The sequence below is a fragment of the Leucoraja erinacea genome, chromosome 2 (genome assembly GCF_028641065.1).
Source record: "Leucoraja erinacea ecotype New England chromosome 2, Leri_hhj_1, whole genome shotgun sequence".
Taxonomy (NCBI): domain Eukaryota; kingdom Metazoa; phylum Chordata; class Chondrichthyes; order Rajiformes; family Rajidae; genus Leucoraja; species Leucoraja erinaceus.
Genome location: NC_073378.1, coordinates 139550024 through 139574368, shown reverse-complemented (window position 1 = coordinate 139574368; position 24345 = coordinate 139550024). Strand labels below are relative to the sequence as shown.

Genomic DNA, 24345 nt, shown 5'->3' with positions numbered 1-24345 from the left:
TCAAATAATGACAACAGAGAGTAAAATAAAGAGAATGGGAAGCTCGTGACCCGGTGTCCAGCCAACAACCTTTCTCTAAATGTCATCAAGACAAAGGAGATGGTGATCGACGTCAGGTAGCGAAGCGGTACACATACCCTAGTTTGCATTCCTGGCACAGGCGTAGAGATGGTTTAAAGCTTTAAATTCCGAAGAGTAAATATCACCAACACCTTCTCGTGGATCATCCATATTGAAGCAATGGCCACGAAAGCACATCCACTATTTTACTTTCTTCCAAGGCTTAAGAAGTTCGGCATGTCCTCGACAATTGTCACCAACTCTCCAGATGCTCTGTAGAAAGCTTTTTAACGGGATGCACCACAGCATGGTTTGGCAACAGGCCCATCCAAGACCCCGTGAGGAATTACTCAGATTTGCGGACGCAGCTCAGACCATCACGCAATCCAACCTCCTTTACAATGACTCAATTTCAACCCCACGATGGCTTGGCAAGCCCACGAGTATAATCAAGGACGAGTCGCACCCTGGCCAATCCCTTTTCTCCCCTCTGCCATTGGGCAAAACGTATAGAAGTGTGTAAATGCACAACTCCAGATTCAGTGACAGTTATCTGCCAGTTGCACCTTGGTAACAATAACTGGAGACCTCACTGGACACCCTCTGGCGATCTGTCATCGGATTCTACTGGCTTTATCTTGCAATAAATGTGAGTCGTGTTATTGATTTTATCATGTCGCTGTGTAACGTCGATGGCTGGATCGTAATCATGTATTGGTTTTCCGCTGACTGGTTACCATGCAACGATGGTTTACATTGTACCTTGGGACACGTGACAATAGACTACAATAAACTAAACTAAATCAAATGCCCGCACTGAGGTGGAGGGAAATTGGAATGTCCCCAAACTTGTGCAGAATGATGGGGTGAAATGTAAAGACGAAGTGAGTTCTGTCATTCTCGCTAATCTTCTCTGGAGTTTGTTTGTTTAAAGTCACCTTTCCTATAGTAGGTGAACAACACTGAACACAGTACTCCAAAGACAGACCCTACAGAGTGGCCTTGACTGAATGCGTGGGATGTGTACATGAACATACCTTCACTGTTCAGCGAAGCCAGTTTCTCACCATAGACCTCCACCTCACACAGTGTCAGTGTTTTATTCTTGCCCGGGATAATGACACTGACAAATCGACCCGTGAAATCCTCACAGACGAAGGTGAATCGCTGAGGAACCATTACCTGGATTGTCCCACAGCTGAAAGAAACGGGCATAACACCGTAAGTGACTGGTGACTGGGACTCAGTTACCGGCTGAAAGGTGGTGCTGGGGCGCTGAATACGGGGGACCACCGCCCTTCGCCGTCACCAAGAATGGTGAACAAGAGATAAGGATGGCGGTCACGGTGGCACAGCGGTAGAGATGCTGCCTTACAGCAAAACGTAGCGCCAGAGATCCGGGTTCGATCCCGACTATGGGTGCTGTCTGTTTGCACATTTTCCCGTGATCTGCGTGGGTTTTCTCCAATATCTTCGGTTTCCTCCCACACTCCAAAGACGTAAAGGGTTTGTAGGTTAATTGGCTCGATAAAAATGTAAATTGTACAAGTTGGCGATATGCCAAGTACTGCCCTGCCGACTACAACATTTAGAAGGATGTGGAAATCTCTGGATCAAAACACAAATTACTGGAGAAGCAGCTGGTCAGGCAGGATATGTGGAGGGAATGGACAGGTGGCGGTTTGGGTCGCGACCCATTATCCGACTGATAGAGTAGCGCGGAGAAAGTTGGGAAAGAGAGAAAGAGTAGCAAGTGATAGGTGGATACAGATGAGGGCAGATGGATGGAAACGTGATAACGGATAGAGGTAAAATGGTGGGGGGGGGGGGGAGGTTGGGTGAGGTTCGGAGATAATAGAAGGAAATCAGGGGATGGAGTATGGGAGGCTAGTGCACAGAGATGGGTGACTGGGAAACCGCGGTAGTGGCAGATAGTGAGAGAAGTGTGTGTGCATCAGCGTGGGAGGGAAGAAGGGAAAATAGTGGCAGTAGGGTGTGTCACTATGACTTGGAATTGTGGAATTCAATGGTCAAGTGAAGCTACCCCCCCCCCCCCCATTTGCCACGGCATTTTCACTGCCGGAGGGACACCCCACGATTGAAAAGAGACACAAAGAACTGCCAATCCACGGACTCAACAAATCTGTCAATATCATTTTACCTGTATCCTTTTATCACTTTGCAGGATTTTATCCACTACCTCCTCTCTTTGAAGCACCATCCCCATCCCCATCCCCACCCCACCCCCCCCCCCCCCCCCCCCCCCCCCAACTGAGCCACTCTATCAGTCTGAACAACTGTCTGGAATCGACACTATGCCTGTGGATTTCCTCCCAGAAGCTGCCTGACCCACTGAATCCCTCCAGTGATTGGAAATGAGCTGATCTTTGCTCCGACCCACTGGACACTCACAGTTCGTTGGACATCCCACCGCCCTTGGACGAGTTCCCGATGCGGATCTCAGCTCCCTGGAGCTGTTCAGAGCAGCAGTCTCTTCGGTTGGTGATTCGAACAACGGACACCTGGTAGATTCCATGCAGATCGATCATCCACCAGGGATCGTTGGTCGGGTTTGTTTCAGTACATGATTTCAACTTCTTTAATGTACTCGCCCGGCCGTCGATGGCGAGATAAGCTTCGGCGGACTTCCTGGTGCTTGACTGTGTCGCCCAGCCACTCAAGGCCAGGTTTACTGTTGGAGGTAAAGGTCATTCCGTCAACAAGAGGCGTTAAAGTTCAAATGCACCCCTATAATTGATCAGTCTACCGTTCAAATCAGGTGCTTGGGATTAGATTTATTACTGAAACGTGTGAATAGGTTTGTTTTGCGCGCTATCCAGTCAGATCAAATAATAATATACACAAATGCCATCGTCAAACTCGTTCAATAGATACAGCAAAGGGGAAGCTACGACGTGCCGAATATAGTTCTCAGCTTTGTAGCGCATGTCCTTCCTTGACTAGGGCAGGAGTTTGTGGATGATTGTCGATCTTGGAACAGTGCACCTCGAACATTGTACAGCACGGCACAGGATCAGGCGCTTCGGCCCACAATGTCGGCGCCAAGCATGATACCAATTTAAACTATTCCCTGCATATCCCCAGCATATTAATATGCTTATCTACAAACCTTTAAACATCACAATCGTATCTGCTTCCACCACCCCACGCCACCGACTCAAGCACCTTCCAGGCTCCCATCACACTCTGTGTAAAGCACATGTCCCGCACAGTTTCAAACGTGTAGAAAGGAACTGCAGATGCTGGTTTAAACCGAAAATAGACACAGAATGCTGGAGTAACTCAGATGGACAGGCATCATCTCTGGAGAGAAGGAATTGGTAACGTTCCGGGTAGAGCCCCTGCAGACTCAGTCTGAAGAAGGGTCTGGATCACAAACGTCACCCATTCATTCTCTCCAGAGAGGCTTCCGGTCCCGCTGACTTACACCAGGATATTGTGTCTATCTCACAACTTTACACGACTTTCGTATAACCTGAAAGCTATGCCATCTAATCATGTTCATATGTTCTAGGAGCTGAATTCGACCATGCGGGTCATCAAATATACTCTGCCTTTCAATCGTGGCTAATCGATCCCTCGCAACCCCATTCTCTCGCGTTCTACCTGTACCCCTTAACACTCTTACAAATTAATAACCTATCCATCTTCACCTTAAAAATATCAATCGACTATGCTTGCACCACGTTTTGTGACAATGCATTCCACAGATTCACCACCCTCTGACTAAATACATTCTTCCTCGTCTCCTTTCTAAGGATGCGACCCTTTATTGTGAGGCTATGGCCTCTGGGGAGGTGGATGAAGGCTGCGGCAAAGGAGTCTCTGGTCGTCATGGAATCCATGCCACTGGGTCTTGACCCGGATCTGTCAAGGACCGTGGGGTGCCTGTCTGTGCAGCAGTCTGCCCACGTTAACAAAGTCACGCACAGGTGTCCTCCACATATCACCCTGGAGGGGTGAAGGAAAACACCAACTGCAAACCTTGGGTAAATGCATGGCAGATGCAGTATAATGTGGATAAATGTGAGGTTATCCACTTTGGGGGCAAGAACAGGAAAGTAGACTATTATCTGAATGGTGGCCGATTAGGAAAAGGTGAGATGCAACCAGACCTGGGTGCCATGGTCAAGTCAAGTCAAGTCAAGTCAAGTCAAGATTATTTGTCACATACACATACGAGATGTGCAGTGAAATGAAAGTGGCAATGCTCGCGGACTTTTGTGCAAAAGACAAACAACCAAACAACCAAACAAAATATAAACGCAATCATAACACACATATTATTTTACATAATAAATAATGGAAGGAAAAACGTTCAGCAGAGTTAGTCCCTGGTGAGATAGGCGTTTACAGTCCGAATGGCCTCTGGGAAGAAACTCCTTCTCAACCTGTCCGTTCTCACCGCATGGCAACGGAGGCGTTTGCCTGACTGTAGCAGCTGGAACAGTCCGTTGCAGGGGTGGAAGGGGTCTCTCATGATATTGTTGGCTCTGGAGTTGCAGCTCCTGATGTATAGTTCCTGCAGGGGGGCAAGTGAAGTTCCCATAGTGCGTTCGGCCGAACGCACTACTCTCTCCAGAGCCTTCTTGTCCTTGGCAGGGCAATTCCCAAACCAGATGGTAATGTTCCCGGACAAGATGCTTTCCACCGCCGCTAGGTAGAAGCACTGGAGGATCCTCGGAGACACTCTGAATTTCCTCAATTGCCTGAGATGGTAAATGCGCTGCCTTGCCTTACTCACGAGTGCTGAGGCGTGTCATGCCCATGTCATATCCTCGGAGATGTGGACTCCCAGATATTTAAAACAGTTCACCCTATCCACAGGATCCCCATTTATCCTCAATGGAGAGTACGTCCTTGGATAATGTGCCCTCCTAAAGTCCATGATCAGCTCCTTCGTTTTTTTGATGTTCAAGAGGAGGCTGTTATCCTGGCACCAGAGTGCTAGACCAGCCACCTCCTCCCGGTAGGCCTTCTCGTCGTTGTCTGAGATCAGGCCCATCACCACAGTGTCATTAGCAAACTTAATTATTGAGTTGGAGCTGAACCTAGCCACACAGTCGTGCGTGTACAGAGAGTACAATAGGGGGCTGAGGACGCAACCCTGGTGCGATCCTGTGCTCAGGGTGAGGGACTTCGATGTATTCCCTCCCATCATTGTACACCAGTCATTGCAAGTAGGCATGCAGGTGCGGCAGGAAGTGAAGAAAGCCAATGGTATGTTAACATTCATAGCAAAAGGATTTGAGTATAGGAGCAGGGAGGTTCTACTGCAGTTGAACAGGGGCTTGGTGAGACCACACACAGTATTGCGTACCGTTTTGGTCTCCTAATATGAGGAAAGACAATATTGCCATGAGCCAGTACAGGGAAGGTTCACCAGACTGATTTCTGGGATGCCAGGACTTACATATGAAGAAAGACTGGATATACTCGGATTGTATTCGCTAGAATTTAGAAGATTGAGGGGGATCTTATGGTAACTTGCAAAATTCTTAAGGGGTTGGACAGGCTAATTGCAGGAAGATTGTTCCCGATGTTGGGGAAGTCCAGACAAGGTGTCACAGTTTAAGAATAAGGGGGGAATCTTTTAGTACCGAGATGAGAACAACATTTTTCACACAGAGAGTGGTGAATCTCAGGAATTCTCTGCCACAGAAGGTAGTTGAGGCCAATTCATTGGCTATATTTAAGTGGGAGTTAGATGTGGCCCTTGTGGCTAAATGGATCAGGGGGTATGGAGAGAAGGCAACTACAGTATGCTGAGTTGGATGATCAGCCATGATCATATTGAATGGCGGTGCAGGCTCGAAGGGCCAAATGGCCTACTCCTGCACCTATTTTCTTTGTTTCTATGTGTCTATGCTTGTAAGACAACCGTAGGTTGATTAATCAGAATTTTACTAGAGCAACGCGAAATATTCGCTATCCACCACCGTAACTCAGTAATTACTTCAACTGGCAACCACATGAGTCTATTGAAATGACCTGCAGTTATTTTGAGTGCCTGTTCGTTAGCACGTTGTAAATTCTGTTAATGTAAAGGCCCAAATTGTACTGCGGGGAAAGCAGCCACTAATTTGCCAATTACACTAGCCACCCGTCGAATGGAGAATTGTTTTTCTTCAACGAGTTTGCAACATCTTCTATTAATTCTAATCTCTTGCCTTTTGTCAGAGTCACTGACATGTGGGTTGAATTAATGGTGAATCCCAAATAATCAATGATTCTAGATGGTATCAATTTGGATTTAGCAGGATAGGTGAGAAACCCCAACCTCTCAAGCATGCGTTTAGTAGCTGAAACATACAATTCAGCTGATTCCTGATTCTTGCCTATGATTAGGACATCATCCAAATAGGCCATCGAGATATGATTCTGAGCCTGGAGTAAACCCAATACCGGTTTCAATAACTTTGTAAATAGTCTATTAGCTGAGATTAAACATTAGGCAACGCTTTAAACTGCCACTATTGTCTCATCCAGCTAAATTACACATATCTCCGGTGATCGTCATGAATCTGTACAGAATAATACGCTTCTTTTAGTTCTGTACATGCCATATAGCATCCATTGGAAACCAATTGGTTTGGCAGTAAAAAAAAGCTTCCATTTTCAAATGTTTATACTGGACATATGAGTTAAATCGAGTTAGATCAAGAATGATTTGACACGCAGCATCCTTCTTTTGTCTAGGAAATATATTAGACACAAATTGGTGAGATTGATGAACCGACTTCTCAGTTACCCCCTTTTGCAGTAACTTTTATATTTCATCTTTCACCTGTTAAGACTCTTGCTGTGAAAATAAACGTCCGACTTATTGTATGGTGTGTACTGATCCATATATGACATGTCCTGAACTAAACCAGATCCACCTACCTCCATAGTCGTCGGTGGATATTTTTGCCTCCGAGTTCTGGAGGGAATGAACGTTGGAATACGCCAATTGCGCACGGATGGCAAAGCCCGGCTTGGTCCTTGACCCGAACCAGCCTCAGTGAACCGTCAAAAAGAGTGCAACCACCGAAACGGAATTTTTCCGCTCGGCTGGGCTTTAATGAGGCCGACCGTCTTCCCCTCATCATCGAGCTCTCTGACCTGTTTGGACAGATCCTCACCGAACAGCAGCGAGTTAGCGGGAGTCTCATATTTCTTTGCCGTTTCTTCCATCGTCAAATCTTGCAATAGATGGGAGGCCATGTAATTGATGGTACTAGCCATGTCATCTTCCAACGGCTCACCAGTCCCAGTTGGTATGGCGAATTTTGATGCCATGCCTGGCACCCCTGGTTCTTGGCTTCTGTGCCTTGGGGTATGCTGCTCTGCAATACCAATCTCAGGGTCAGAACAAAACTGCCCCAGTAAGCTCACCTCCTCCATTGGGGAGACATTATGCAGCCATTCTAAAGGTGCTGGTCCCATGGGCCCCCAAGAAGACCCGTGGATATGGCTCCTCTTCATGGAGCAGATATTCCCTATACAGCCCTTGAACAGAAGCTGCTGTCACAGGCCCATGGGGTGACCCACGGATATCAAGCTCCTGCTGGAGCACGTTTTGATGGAGCAGCCTCTCCATCAGGTGCTCCATCTTTGCCAGACGTCCACAGACGTCGCTCGTAGTAGTAGGGGAATCCTCCTGGCCCGACTAATCGGAGTCCACGGTCCTTACTGACTTTTAAGTGACTTTCCCTCCCACAGCAGTAGCCACGGTGCTCTCAGTCGGCACCTGAATAGACGCCGCTGGCCGTGCTGCCAGCGACTAAGAAGGCGAGATGGGCGCCCGCCCGCTGCACGCACTATCGCGGTCTTCAGCAGCTGTTCTGCCGGCGGCGCGCCTCGGCCTTCCCTTGAACGTCTTTTCCATGGTCCTGTAAACACGACTCACAGACCGCAAAATACGACCACAGTGAAGTTTTACAACTTACCTGCGGGTTTTTAACTTACCGCTGGTGGAGCGGCGCCCTGCCAGCCCGTTGTTGCGCCATGCGTCAGACGTAATGACGCGCATGCGCACTGGCGGGGCTTCTTCACGGAATCACTGACGTGATTCCGAAGTAAAATCACCTCCACAATCTTTGAAGCCACCTCTTTCCGAGCCCGACGATGCATTTCATCCAGTTCAGGAGACTTTTCCACCTTCAGACCTTTCAGTTTTCTTTTCTTTCATATTCTTTCATATAAGCATATACTCTATTTCAGACCTGTGGAAAAAGCTCCGGACTATCTTATGCCTTTCACAATGTTATACACTTCTATCTGGTCTCCCCTCAACCTCCGGTGCGGCAGAGACAGCAATGCAAGTATGTGTAACCTCTTTTCACAGCTAACACCTTCTAATCCTCTAATGAGGGTAAAAGCAATAGGTAGCAAGGTGAAAAGTAAAAGTGGCAGGCAGACAAAACCCGGGCAAAAATCAAAAAGGGCCACTTTTCAACATAATTGTATAAGGGGTAAGAGAGTTGTAAAAACAAGCCTGAAGTCTTTGTGTCTCAATGCAAGGAGCATTCGTAATAAGGTGGATGAGTTGAATGTGCAGATAGCTATTAATGACTATGATAAAGTTGGGATCACGGAGACATGGCTCCAGGGTGACCAAGGCTGGGAGCTGAACATCCAGGGGTATTCAATATTCAGGATGGATAGAGAGAAAGGAAAATGAGGTAGGGTAGCGTTACTGATTAGAGAGGGGATTAATGCAATGGAAAGGAAGGACATTAGTTTGGAGGATGTGGAATCGGTATGGGTAGAGTTGCGAAACACTAAGGGGCAGAAAACGCTGGTGGGTGTTGTGTAAAGGCCACCTAACAGTAGTAGTGAAGTTGGAGATGGTATCAAACAGGAAATGAGAAATGCCTGCGACAAAGGCAAAACAGTTATAACGGGTGACTTCAATCTACATATAGATTGGGTGAATCAAATAGGCAGGGGTGCTGAGGAAGAGGATTTCTTGGAATGTATGCGGGATAGTTATCTAAATCAACATGTAGAGGAACCAACGAGAGAGCAGGCTATTTTAGACTGGGTATTGAGTAATGAGGAAGGGTTAGTTAGCAATCTTGTTGTACGTGCCCCCTTGGGCAAAAGTGACCATAATATGGTTGAGTACTTCATTAGGATGGAGAGTGGCATTGTTAATTCCGAAACAATGGTTCTGAACTTAAAGAAAGGTAACTTTGAGGGTATGAGACGTGAATTGGCCAAGATTGACTGGCAATTAATTCTAAAAGGGTTGACGGTGGATATGCAATGGAAGACATTTAAAGACTGCATGGAAGAACTACAAACATTGTTCATCCCAGTTTGGCAAAAGAATAAATCAGGGAAGGTAGTACATCCATGGATAACAAGGGAAATCAGGGATAGTATCAAAGCTAAGGGTTGATGCGTACAAACTAGCCAGAAAAAGCAGCATACCGGAGGAGTGGGAGAAATTCAAAGACCAGCAGAGGAGGACAAAGGGCTTAATTAGGAAAGGAAAAATAGATTATGAAAGAAAACTGGCAGGGAACATAAAAACTGACTGCAAAAGTATTTATATATATGTGAAAAGAAAGAGGTTAGTTAAAACAAATGTAGGTCCCTTGCAGTCAGAAACAGGTGAGTTGATCATGGGGAACAAGGATATGGCGGACCAATTGAATAACTACTTTTGTTCCGTCTTCACTAAGGAAGACATAAATAATTTGCCGGAAATAGCAGGGGACCGCGGGTCAAAGGAGTTGGAGGAATTGAGTGAAACCCATGTTAGCCGGGAAGTGGTGTTGGGTAAATTGAATGGATTAAAGGCCGATAAATCCCCAGGGCCAGATAGGCTGCATCCCAGAGTACTTAAGGAAGTAGCTCCAGAAATAGTGGATGCATTAGTAATAATCTTTCAAAACTCTTTAGATTCTGGAGTAGTTCCTGAAGATTGGCGGGTAGCAAACGTAACCCCACTTTTTAAGAAGAGAGGGAGAGACAAAATGGGGAATTACAGACCAGTTAGTCTAACATCGGTAGTGGGGAAACTGCTAGAGTCAGTTATTAAAGATGGGATAGCAGCACATTTGGAAAGTGGTGAAATCATTGGACAAAGTCAGCATGGATTTACGAAAGGTAAATCATGTCTGACGAATCTTATAGAATTTTTCGAGGATGTAACTAGCAGCGTGGATAGGGGAGAACCAGTGGATGTGGTGTATCTGGACTTCCAGAAGGCTTTCGACAAGGTCCCACATAAGAGATTAGTATACAAAGTTATAGTACACGGCATTGGAGGTTCAGTATTAATGTGGATAGAGAACTGGCTGGCAAACAGGAAGCGAAGAGTAGGAGTAGACGGGTCCTTTTCACAATGGCAGGCAGTGACTAGTGGGGTACCGCAAGGCTCAGTGCTGGGACCCCAGCTATTTACAATATATATTAATGATCTGGATGAGGGAATTGAAGGCAATATCTCCAAGTTTGCGGATGACACTAAACTGGGGATGGCAGTGTTAGCTGTGAGGAGGATGCTGGGAGACTGCAAGGTGACTTGGATAGGCTGGGTGAGTGGGCAAATGTTTGGCAGATGCAGTATAATGTGGATAAATGTGAGGTTATCCATTTTGTTGGCAAAAACAGGAAAGCAGACTATTATCTAAAAGGTGGCCGACTAGGAAAAGGGGAGATGCAGCGAGACCTGGGTGTCATGGTACACCAGTCATTGAAAGTAGGCATGCAGGTGCAGCAGGCAGTGAAGAAAGCGAATGGTATGTTAGCTTTCATAACGAAAGGATTTGAGTATAGGAGCAGGGAGGTTCTACTGCAGTTGTACAGGGTCTTGGTGAGACCACAACTGGAGTATTGCGTACAGTTTTGGTCTCCACATCTGAGGAAGGACATTGTTGCCATAGAGGGAGTGCAGAGAAGGTTCACCAGACTGATTCCTGGGATGTCAGGACTGTCTTATGAAGAAAGATTGGATAGACTTGGTTTATACTCTCTAGAATTTAGTAAATTGAGATGGGATCTTATAGAAACTTACAACATTCTTAAGGGGTTGGACAGGCTAGATGCAGGAAGATTGCTCCCGATGTTGGGGAAGTCCAGGACAAGGGGTCACAGCTTAAGGATAAGGGAGAAATCCTTTAAAACCGAGATGAGAAGAACCTTTTTCACACATAGAGTGGTGAATCTCTGGAACTCTCTGCCGCAGAGGGTAGTCGAGGCCAGTTCATTGGCTATATTTAAGAGGGAGTTAGATGTGGCCTTTGTGGATAAGGGGATCAGAGGGTATGGAGAGAAGGCAGGTACGGGATACTGAGTTGGATGATCAGCCATGATCATATTGAATGGCGGTGCAGGCTCGAAGGGCCGAATGGCCTACTCCTGCACCTAATTTCTATGTTTCTATGTTTCTATGTTTCTATCCATGCATCATTTTGGTAAACCCTCTGCACCCTCCAAAACCTCCACTTCTCTCCTGCAATGGGGTGACCAGAACTGCACACAGGTGTCAACTGAGTCAGACCTGGGGATGTTTGTGGGTGAGGTCGTGGCGGAGAAATTGTCTGAGCTCGTACAATGGCTGGAGTAATGGGATTTAGGCTGGGTCCTCTGCTCTCATTCCGTATGGACTGCGGCCCGAAGGCTGCACACACCCAGCGACGTCACGGGATTTTACCTACCTATGTAATGTAATTCCGGGACCATTGAAGCATAGACTTCCAACTCGCAGATACTCAGTGCCTTGTTTTTTCCTGGGATCGAAACAATCAAATACCTTCCCACGAATCCTTCGCATCGGAAGCTGATTGTGCGGGACACATTGTGGACGATTGCACAGCTGAAAGATATGGGAGTCACATGGTGAGATTCATCACCTGTAATACGACACTCATCAAACGCCTGGAACCTGCGAAGTGGTCCAGACGAGATTTTCCTCAAGTTACGTTGAACGTTGGGTTGTTGTTCTGCTTTGTGTGGATCCCCTTCTTTTTCCGGAGCTTAGAGACGAATCCTCTAGAATGCTGAACATGCTTAGTCTAGGCTGGGACAGCCGCATTGGTTCCTATTACAGGAAACAATATGATGTCATCTTAACATCTGTGTTTGAAAAGTCACTGGAGATTAGTCTGAGGTATAGTATATAAATTCATTTAGATAGATAAAGGCTAATTAGGGAGAGTCGACATGATTTTGTAGGTGGGAGGGCGTGTCTCACAAATGTGACTGAGTGTGTGGAAGATATCTAAAGAGGTTGATGATGTCAGAGCAGTAGATGTTTATATGTTCAGCAAAACATTTGACAACGTCCCACATGGTTGGCTGCTCTCGAACGTTAGATCGTATGGGATGCAAGGAGAGATAGCTGAAAGGATAGAACATTGGCTTCATGGAAGGAAGCAGAGTGTGATGCGGTTGATGCTCGGACTGAAGGCCTGTGACTAGTGGTGTGCCTCAGGGTTCGATGCTGGGCCTGTTTAAGTTTGTCATTCATATCAATAATTAGAAAGATAACACACATGACAAGATTAGGAAGGTTGCAGATGATAAAAAGGTGGATGGTTTTGCAGAATGTGAAGTTATTTGTGAAAAATTGCAGCAGGAGCTTGATCTATCAGAAGGCTCTAGGGAGTGTTGTAGACCAGTGCGATCTAGAAGTGCAGTGTGTGATTCCCTGAAGGTGGAGTCACAGATAGGTGGTCTAAATGGCTTTGGCACATTGCCCTTCATCAAACAGGTTATTGAATATAGAATGTGCAGGAAGAAACTGCAGATGCTGGTTTAAACAGAAGTCTGAAGAAGGATCTCGACCCGAAACGTTACCCATTCCTTCTCTCCCGAGATCTTGCCTGTCCCACTGAGTTACTTGAGCATTTTGTGTCTATATTAAGTGTAGAAGTTAGGTGGTCATGTTGTAGTTGTATAAGACGTTCGTGAGACCGCATTTAGGGTATCGTGTTCAGTTCTGGGCACCATGTTATAGGGACGGCTAGACTAGGTAGGACCCGTTTGGTCCCAGCTTCACACGGGAGGGCTGGTCCCCCGACGTAATATTCCACCTCTCCACCAATTCCAATATTGGTGGTCAGTGGGGGGGTGGGGGCGGCTTTCTGCAGCGCTAGTATGGGTGTTGTGGGCTGAAGGGACTGCTTTCCAGAGGACTGGTATGGACATTGTGGGCCGAATGGATTCTTGGGCTGGCGGCTCAGTCACATAAACCTGGTTTTCTGGCAGCTCACTCACTCAAGGCTGGTGGGCTGGCAGTTGACTCACGGCTATTACATGAAATGCCATTTTAAGTAGGGTGCAAGGCCACCAAAATTCGAGTGCAGGGTAATACCACTTCAAGCAGGGTGAAAGCCCACCAAATTCGAGTGCAGTGTCATACCAGTTCAAGCAGGGTGCAAAGCCACCAAATTCAAGTGCAGTTTCCTGCCACTTCAAGTAGGGTGCAAGGCCACCAAATTCGAGTGCAGTTTCATACCACTTCAAGCAGGGTGCAAGGCCACCTAATTCGAGAGCAGTTTCCTACCAGTTCAAGCAGGGTGCAAGGCCACCAAATTCGAGTGCAGTTTCCAACCATTTTAAGCAGGGTGCAAGGCGACCAAATTCAAATGCAGTTTCATACCATTTCAAGCAGGGAGCAAGGACACCAAACACAGAGCGTAGTGACCTCTCCCTCCCCCTTCTTGCAGAGACTGAGCCACGTCCCCACTTCCAGGTATTATAGTCTCTCCCACCAGACGGGGCGTGGTCTTCTTGGCGTGATTGACAGGAGAGAGAATCACACCATTTTTTTAAACACTAATAACTCTTTTACTTTTCATCGATGGGAACAATCGTCGGTACCTGAAGGGCGGAGGAGCACTCCGAGTAAGATGGCCAAAACTACAGCCGTACGACGTAGCGTTTTTCGTAAAATCAATATACAGCGCAAACAGGAAGTGGTCAAGATTAGGCGTTTAATTATATGGACGGCAAGGCAACTTTGCATTGAAAAAACAACTTTTCGATTAGGCAACGCAACTTTTGCATTCTCATACCAACTTTTCATTTAGGCAAGGCAACTTTAGCATTCTCAAAGCGACTTTTCAATTAGGCAAGGCATTCTCAAACCAACTTTTCATTTATGCAATTCTCAAACCAACCTTTCAATTAGGCAAGGCAACTTTTGCATTCGCAAACCAACTTTTCAATTAGGCAAGGCAACTTTTGCATTCTCGTAGCGGTACGTGGTAACGTTTGGAAAAAATCACAGCCGTACGTGGTAGCGTTTTTCGTAAAATCAATATACAGCGCAAACAGGAATTGGTCAAGATTAGACTTTTGATGATATAGACGGCAAGGCAACGTTTGCATTCAAAAACAATTTTTCAATAAGGCAAGGCAACTTTAACATTCTCGAACCATCCTTTTCAGTTAGGCAAGGCAACTTTAGCATTCTCAATGCAACTTTTCAATTAGGCATTCTCAAAGCAACTTTTCAATTAGGCAAGGCATTCTCAAAGCAACTTTTCAAAGCAACTTTTCAATTAGGCAAGGCATTCTCAAACCAACTTTTCAATTAGGCAAGGCAACTTTAGCATTCTCAAAACAACTTTTCAATTAGGCAAGGCAACTTTAGCATTCTCAAAACAACTTTTCAATTAGGCAAGGCAACTTTTGCAATCTCAAACCAACTGTTAATTTAGGCAAAGCAACTTTAGCATTCTCAAACCAACTGTTAATTTAGGCAAAGCAACTTTAGCATTCTCAAACCAACTTTTCATTTAGGCAACGCAACTTTAGCATTCTCAAACCAACTTTTCAATTAGGCAAGGCAACTTTAACATTCTTCAACTAACTTTTCAATTAGGCAAGTCCATTTTAGCATTCTCAAACCAACTTTTCAATTAGGCAAGTCCATTTTAGCATTCTCAAACCAACTTTTCAATTAGGCAAGAGAACTTTAGCATTCTCAAACCAAAACACACTTTTGCATTTTCAAACCAAAACACACTTTGCATTTTGAAACCAAAAAATAAATTTGCATTTTCAAACTACATTTTCAAACCACATTAAGGGCTCTGACAGGTCAGAAAAGCCACTCACAGTTTAGTATACCTGTTCAGTGTTATTCGCAGTTCAGACTGAGAATTGCTACCTCTCGCTCCCCCATCTTGCAGAGAACTGAGACACCTCCACACTTCCGGGTTTTCTAGTCCAATGGAAAGGGCGTGGCCTTCAGGAGAGAGAATCTCAACATTTTTCAAACATTCATAAGTCTTTTATTTTTCATCGATGGAAAAATCCTCTCGTCCTGACCTGCGGAGGGGGACCTGAGTAAGATGGCCGAATAATCACAGCGGTAAGTGGCAACTTTCTTTCCCTAAAATCAATATGTAGTGCAATAGGAAATGGTCAAGATGAGACTTTAAGTAATATAGATGTTGTCAAGTTGGAATGGGCACAGAGAGGATTTACGACACTATTGCCACGGCTAGAGGGTCTCAGCTATATGTAGAGTGTGAGTCAAATGGAATGGGACTATTCCATGGAGTGCAGGAGGATGAGAGTAATCTAAAAGAGGTGTATACAATCATGAGAGGAATATATAGTGTTGTGACACAGGGTTGCTTGGCCAGATTAGGTGAATTGAAGACCAAAGGACAGAGATGAACGGGAAAAAGATAATGCAGCCTTACACAATACAGCTCTACCCTGGGATGGCCCACGTTTTTCTGGAATAGAAACATAGAAACATAGAAAATAGGTGCAGGAGTAGGCCATTCGGCCCTTCGAGCCTGCACCGCCATTCAATATGATCATGGCTGATCATCCAACTGAGTACCCTGTACCTGCCTTCTCTCAATACCCTCTGATCCTTTACGACACAAGTGCCACATCTAACTCCCTCTTAAATATCGCCAATGAACTGGCCTCAACTGCTTTATGTGGCAGAGATTTCCAGAGATTCCCCACTCTCTGTGTGAACAATGTTTTTCTCATCTCGGTCCTAAAGGATTTTCCCTTTATCCTTAAACATAGACCCCTTGTCCTGGACTTCCCCAACACCGGGAACAATCTATCTGCATCTAACCTGTCCAACCCCTTAAGAATTTTGTAAGTTTCTATAGGATCCTACCTCCATCTTGTAAATTCTAGCGAGTACAAGCCGAGTCTATCCAATCTTTCTTGATATGAAAGTCCTGACATCCCAGGAATCAGTCTGTATTCTCTATGGCAAGAATGTCTTTCCTCAGATTTGGAGAACAAAGCTGTACGCAATACTCCAGGTGTGGTTTCACCAAGACCCTGTACAACTGCAGTAGAACCTCCCTGCTTCTATACTCACATACTTTTGCTATGAATGCTGACGTACCATTCGCTTTCTTCATTGCCTGCTGCACCTGCATGCCTACTTTCAATGACTGGGGTACCATGACATCCAGATCTCGTGGCATCTCACCTTTTGCTAATCCGCCACCATTTAGATAGTAGACTATTTTCATGTTTTTGCCATCAAAGTGGATAACCTCACATGTACCCACATTATACTGCATCTGCCATGCATTTGCCCACTCTCCCAGCCTATCCAACTCACCTAGCGGCCTCCTAGCACCCCTCTCACAGCTAACACTGCCCCCCAGCTTCGTGTCATCCGCAAACCTTGAGATGTTGTATTCAATTCCATCGTCCAAATCATTAATAAATATTGTAAATAGCTGGGGTCCCAGCACTGAGCCTTGCGGTACTCCACTAGTCACTGCCTGCCATTCTGAAAAGGACCCGTTTAGTCCTACTCTTTGCTTCCTGTTTGCCAGCCAATTCACTATCCACATCAATACTGAACCCCAATACCGTGTGCTTTAAGTTTTTATACTAATCTCTTATGTGGGACCTTGGCGAAACCCTTCTGAAAGCCCAGATACAACACATTCACTGGTTCTCCCTTATCCACTCTACTAGTTACATCCTCGAAAAATTATATACGATTCGTCAGACATAATTTACCATTCGTAAATCCATGCTGACTTTGTCCAATGATTTCACCACTTTCCAAATGTGCTGCTATCCCATCTTTAATAACTGACTCTAACAGTTTCCCCACTACCGATTTTAGACTAACTGATCAGTAATTCCCCGTTTTCTCTCTCCCTCCCTTTTTAAAACGTGGGGTTACATTAGCTACCCTCCAATCCTCAGGAACTACTCCAGAATCTAAAGAGTGTTGATTATCACTAATGCACCCACTATTTCTGGGGCTAAGAACAATGGAATGCAACCTATCCGGCCTTGAGGATGTATCGGTCTTTAATCCATTCAATTTACCTAACACCACTTCCCGGCTAACCTGGATTTCACTCAGTCCATCCATCTCATTTGACCCGTGGTCCCCTGCTATTTCCGGCAGATTCTTTATATCTTCCTTAGTGAAGACGGAACCAAAGTAGTTATTCAATTGGTCTGCCATGTCCTTGTTCCCCATGATCAATTCACCTGTTTCTGACGACAACGGATCTACATTTGTTTTAACTAATCTCTTTCTCTTCACATATCTATACAAACATTTGCAGTAGATTTTCATGTTCCCTGCCAGTTTTCTTTCATAATCTATTTTCCCTTTCCTAATTAAGCCCTTTGTGCTCCTCTGCTGGACTCTAAATTTCACCCAGTCCTCCGGTATGCTGCATTTTCTGGCAAATGTGGACGTTTCATCTTTTGTTTTGATACTATCCCTGATTTCCCTTGTTAACCACGGATGCACTATCTTCACTGATTTATTATTTTGCCAAACTGTGATGAACAATTGTTGTAGTTCACCCATGCAGTCTTTAAATGCCTTCCATTGCATATCCAGCATCAACCCTTTAAGAATCAATTGCCAGTCAATCTTGGCCAAATCACGTCTCATACCCTCAAAGCTTCCTGTCTTTAAGTTCAGAACCCCTGTTTCTGAATTAACAATGTCACTCTCCATCCAAATGAAGAACTCAACCATATTATGGTGACTCTTGCCCAAGGGGCCACGTGCAAGAAAACTGCTAACTAATCCTTCCTCATTACTCAATACCCAGTCTAGAATAACCTGCTCTCTCGTTGGTTCCTCTACATGTTGATTTAGAGAACTATTCCGCGTACATTCCAAGAAATCCTCTTCCTCAGCACCCCTGCCAATTTGATTCACCCAATCTATATGTAGATTGAAGTCACCCATTATAACTGTTTTACCTTTGTTGCACACATTTCTCATATCCTGTTTGATGTCATCCTCAACTCCACCACTACTGTTAGGTGGCCTGTACACAACACCCACTAGCGCTTTCTGCCCCTTAGTGTTTCGCCGCTCTACCCATATCGATTCCACATCCTCCAAGCTAATGTCCTGCCTTTACATTACGTTAATCTCCTCTCTAACCAGCAACGCTATCCCACCTCCTTTCATTTCTGTCTATCCCTCCTGAATATTGAATATCCCTGGATGTTCAGCTCCAAGCCTTGGTCACCCTGGAACCATATATCCGTGATTCCAACTATATCATAATCATTAATAACTATCTGCACATTCAACTCATCAACCGTATTGCGAATGTTCCTTGCATTGAGACACAAAGCCTTCAGGCGTGGTTTTACAACGCATTTACCCCTTATACAATTATGTTGAAAAGTTGCCCTTTTTGATTTTTGCCCTGGATTTGACTACCTGCTACTTTTACTTTTCACCTTGCTATCTATTGCTTCTACCGTCATTTTACACCCCTCTGTCTCTCTGCTCACACATTTAAGAACTACACCACGTCTTATTCTCATTTTATTAGAAAAGCTAATTCTCTGAAATTAGAAAAGCTAAAAGAAGATATGAGGTTGCTTTGGCAAGTAAGGTGAACGTAAATCCAAAGGCTTTCTACAGCTATATTAATAGTAAAAGGATAACGAGGGATAAAATTGGTCCATTAGAGAGTCAAAGTGGGGGAGATATTGAACAATCCATTTTCTTCGGTATTCACCAAGGAGAAGGATCTTGAATTATGTGAGGTAAGGGAAACAAGTAGAATAGCTATGGAACTATGCGATTCAAAGAAGAGGAAGTACTGACACTTTGAGAAATATAAAAGTGTATAAGTCTCCAAGTCCGGACAGGATATTCCCTAGGACATTGAGGGAAGTTAGTGTAGAAATAGCAGGGGCTATGACAGAAATATTTCAAATGTCATTTGAAACGAGAATAGTGCCGGAGGATTGGCGTACTGCGCATGTTGTTCCATTGTTTAAAAAGTGGTCCAAAAGTAAACCTAGCAATTATAGACCTGTTAGTTTGACGTCAGTGGTGGACATATTAATGGAAAGGATACTTAGAGATAATATATATAAGCATCTGGATAAGCAGGGTCTGATTAGGAAGAGTCACCATGGATTTGTGCCTGGAAGGTCATGTTCGACTAATCTTGAATTTTTCGAAGAGTTTACTCGGGAAATTGATGAGGGTTAAGCAGTGGATGTTGTATATATGGACTTCAGTAAGGCCTTTGACAAGGTTCCTCACGGAAGGTTGGTTAAGAAGGTTCAATTGTTGTGTATTAATGGTGGAGTAGCAAGATGGATTTAACAGTGGCTGAATGGGAGATGCCAGAGAGTAATGGTGGATGGTTGTTTGTCAGGTTGGAGGCCAGTGACTAGTGGGGTGCCACAGGGATCTGTGTTGGGTCCACTGTTCTTTGTCATGTGCATCAATGATCTGGGTGATGGTGTGGTAAATTGGATTAGTAAGTATGCAGATGATACTAAGATAGGTGGGGTGTGGATAATGAAGTAGATTTTCAAAGTCTACAGCGAGATTTATGCCAGTTGGAAGAGTGGACTGAAAGATGGCAGATGGAGTTTAATGCTGATAAGTGTGAGGTGCTAAATCTTGGCAGGACAAATCAAAATAGGACGTACATGGTAAATGGTAGGGCATTGAAGAATGCAGGTGAACAGAGGGATCTGGGAATAACTGTGCACAGTTCCCTGAAAGTGGAATCTCATGTAGATAGGGTGGTAAACAAAGCTTTTGGTGTGCAGACATTTATAAATCAGAGCATTGAGTGTAGAAGTAGGATGTAATGTTAAAATTGTACAAGGCATTGGTGAGGCAAATTATAACCATATAACCATATAACAATTTACAGCACGGAAACAGGCCATCTCGACCCTTCTAGTCCGTGCCGAATACATAATCTCCCCTCGTCCCATGTTCCTGCGCTCAGACAATAACCCATCATTCCCTTCCCATCCATATAACTATCCAATTTATTTTTAAATCATAAAAACGAACTTGCCTCCACCACCTTCACTGGAAGCTCATTCCACACAGCTACCACCCTCTGAGTAAAGAAGTCCCCCTCATGTTACCCCTAAACTTCAGTCACTTAAGTCTCGAGTCATGTCCCCTTGTTTGAATCGTCCCTAGTCTCAGTGGGAAAAGCTTTTCCACGTCAACTCTGTCTATCCCTCTCATCATTTTAAAAACCTCTATCAAGTCCCCCCTTAACCTTCTGCGCTCCAAAGAATAAAGCCCTAACTTGTTCAACCTTTCTCTGTAACTTAGTTGCTGAAACCCTGGCAACATTCTAGTAAATCTCCTCTGAACTCTCTCTATTTTGATGACATCCTTCCTATAATTAGGCGACCAAAAGTGTACACCATACTCCAGAATTGGCCTCACCAATGCCTTGTACAATTTTAACATTACATCCCAACTTCTATACTCAATGCTCTGATTTATAAAGGCCAGCACACCAAAAGCTTTCTTTACCACCCTATCTACATGAGATTCCACTTTCAGGAACTGTGCACAGTTATTCCCAGATCTCTCTGTTCACCTACATTCTTCAATTCCCTACCATTTACCATGTACGTCCTCTTTTGATTTGTCCTGCCAAGATGTAGCACCTTACACTTATCAGCATTAAACTCCATCTGCCATCTTTCAGCCCACTCTTCCATCTGGCATAAATCTCTCTGTAGACTTTGAAACTCTACTTCATTACCCGCAACCCCAACTATCTTAGTACCATCTGCATACTTACTAATCCAACTTGCCACACCATCATCAAGATCATTGATGTACATGACAAACAACAGTGGACCCAACACAGATCCCTGTGGCACCCCACTCGTCACTGGCCTCCAACCCGACAAACAACCATCCACCATTACTCTCTGGCATCTCCCATTCAGCCACTGTTGAATCCATCTTGCTACTGCACCATTAATACCCAACCATTGAACCTTCTTAACCAACCTTCCATGAGGAACCTTGTCAAAGGCCTTACTGAAGTCCATATACACAACATCCACGGCTTTACCCTCATCAATTTCCCGAGTAACATCTTCAAACAATTCAAGAAGATAAGTTAAACATGACCCTCCAGGCACAATTCCATGTTGACTGTTCCTAATCAGACCCTGTTTATCTAGATGCTTATATATATTATCTCTAAGTATTCTTTCCATTAATTTGCCCACCACTGACGTCAAACTAACAGGTCTATAATTGCTAGGTTTACTCTTAGACCCCTTTTTAAACAATGGAACAACATGCGCAGTACGCCAATCCTCCGGCACTATTCCCGTTTCTAATGACATTTGAAATATTTCTGCCATAACCCCTGCTATTTCTACACTAACTTCCCTCAATGTCCTAGGGAATATCCTGACCGGACCTGGAGACTTATCCACGTTTATATTTCTCAAAAGTGTCAGTACTTCCTCTACTTTGACCCTCATAGTTTCCATAGCTACTCTACCTGTTTCCCTTACCTCACATAATTCAATATCCTTCTCCTTGGTGAATACCGAAGAAAATAAACTGTTCAATATCTCCCCCATCTCTTTTGGCTCTGCAGATAGTTGTCCACTCTGACTCTCTAATGGACCAAATTCTGGAGAATGGTGTGCAATTTTGGTCGCCTAATTATCGGAAGGATGTCAACAAAATAGAGAGAGTACATAGGAGATTTACTAGAATGTTGCCTGGGTTTCAACAATTAAGTTACAGAGAAAGGTTGAACAAGTTCGGTCTTTATCGTTTGGAGCGCAGAAGGTTTAGGGGGGACTTGATAGAGGTCTTTAAAATGATGAGAGGGATAGACAGAGTTGACGTGGATAAGCTTTTCCCACTGGGAGTAGGGACGATTCAAACAATGGGACATGACTTGAGAATTAGGACGTACATGGTAAATGGTATGGAATTGAAGAATACAGTTGAACAAAGGGATCTGGGTATAACCGTGCATAGTTCCTTGAAGGTGGAATCTCATATAGATAGGGTGGTAAAGAAAGCTTTTGGTATGCTAGCCTTTATAAATCAGAGCATTGAGTATAGAAGCTGGGATGTACTGTTAAAATTGTACAAGGCATTGGTGAGGCCAAATCTGGAGTATGGTGTACAATTTTGGTCGCCAAATTATAGGAAGGATGTCAACAAAATAGAGATAATACAGAGGAGATTTACTAGAATGTTGCCTGGGTTTCAGCAACTAAGTTACAGAGAAAGGTTGAACAAGTTAGGGCTTTATTCTTTGGAGCGCAGAAGGTTAAGGGGGGACCTGATAGAGGTCTTTAAAATGATGAGAGGGATAGACAGAGTTGATGTGGACAAGCTTTTCCCTTTGACAATAGGGAGATTCAAACAAGAGGACATGACTTCAGAATTAAGGGACAGAAGTTTAGGGGTAATATGAGGGGGAACTTCTTTGATCAGAGAGTGGTGGCTGTGTGGAATGAGCTTCCAGTGAAGGTGGTGGAGGCAGGTTCGTTTGTATCATTTAAAGATAAATTAGATAGTTATATCGACGGGAAAGGAATGGAGGGTTTTGGTCTGTGCGCAGGTATATGGGACTAGGGGAGAATACGTGTTCGGTACGGACTAGAAGGGTCGAGATGGACTGTTTTCGTGCTGTAATTGTTACTTGGTTATATGGTTATATTATGTTTTTCTTCTTTCCCCCTACATGTTGGGACTGAGTGCTTCCCTTCTCTGCCTCCTGCCTCACACTCTGTCTACTAGCTTTCTCCTCGCCAGGATATTGGTCCCCCTCGGGTCCAAGTGCAACCTGTCCTCTTTGTACAGGTCACACATTCCACAAAAGAGGTCCCAATGATCCAGAAACTTGAATCCCTTCCCTCTGCACCAGTGCTTCAGTTACGCATTATCCTCCATCTCGCTCCATTCCTACTCTCACTGTCGCGTGGCACATGCAGTAATCCCGAGGTGTTTACCTTTGCGGTCCTTCTCCTTAACTCTCATCCTAACTCCCTAAATTCTCCCTTCAGGACCTCCTCTATTTTTCTACCGATGTCATGAGTACCTATATGTACCACGACCTCGGGCTCCTCTCCGTCCCATTTCATGATATCTTGGACACATTCAGACACATCCCAGACCCTGGCACCAGGGAGGCAAACTCCCGTCCGGGTCTCCATACTGCGTCCACACAATCTCCTATCTGACCCCCTAACTATAGAGTCCCCTATTACTGCTGCCGTCCTCTTCTTTTACTTACCCTTCTGAGCTACAAGGCCGGTCTCTGTACCGGAGACCCGGCCGCTGTTGCTACCACCAGGTAGGCTGTCCCCGCCAACAGTATTCAAACAGGACTACTTATTGTCAAGGTGTAAAACCACCGGGGTACTCTCAAGTCCCTGCCTCTGCCCCTTGCCCCGCCTAACATTGACCCTCTTACTTGCCTGGAATACACGTCCACCCTCCCTACAACTTGCAAGTCCACCAACAGCTACAACACATTTCTCTGTTTCTGCCGCATCTCCCCTCACTATGGACCTTTCTATTCTTAGACATCTGTGATGGCCTCAGTTTAGTAACCGTTGGTTCTTCCTACTGTTGTAAATGGATACATCATCCCTGTCTTCTACCCGCAGTTCTACCCTCGCACCCTCTTCCTCCAGCTGCCCACCATACCCCGATGGAATGGACCCATCCCTGTACACTCACAGATTGTTGGATTTCCCATTTAGCAATGGCGAGCTCCCGATGTAGATCTCAGCTCCCAGAATCCATTCAGGGCAGCAATCCAGTCTGGTGACGATTCGGAGTTCTCTCACTGAGTACTCTTTGCGTAAGTCAAGCATCCACCATGGGTTTACTGTTTTCTTTGTTAATGAACATGTTTTTTCTTCCTTTTGGCCATTAATAGCTCTGGTGGCATGAAAGTGGCGAGTGGAGCTGGAGTGTGACGCCAATCCAGTAGGTGCCACGTTTACTGTTGGATGCAAAAATAATGCGCTCATCAACAAGAGTTAACTCATGAC

At 44.9% G+C, this 24345-nt stretch overlaps 1 protein-coding gene across 1 annotated transcript; it reads right to left on the bottom strand.

Annotated features, from left to right (window-relative positions):
* Positions 1-956: 956 nt before the first annotated feature.
* Positions 957-23499, bottom strand: LOC129706245 (uncharacterized). Its single transcript, XM_055650368.1, has 6 exons — positions 23385-23499; positions 11736-12053; positions 7206-7409; positions 6967-7080; positions 2473-2752; positions 957-1357 (listed from the first exon to the last, which is right to left on the bottom strand). Exons 1-6 carry the CDS (start codon positions 23497-23499, stop codon positions 964-966), a joined length of 1425 nt encoding a protein of 474 aa, XP_055506343.1. The 3' UTR covers positions 957-963.
* Between the last annotated feature and the right edge of the window lie 846 nt (positions 23500-24345).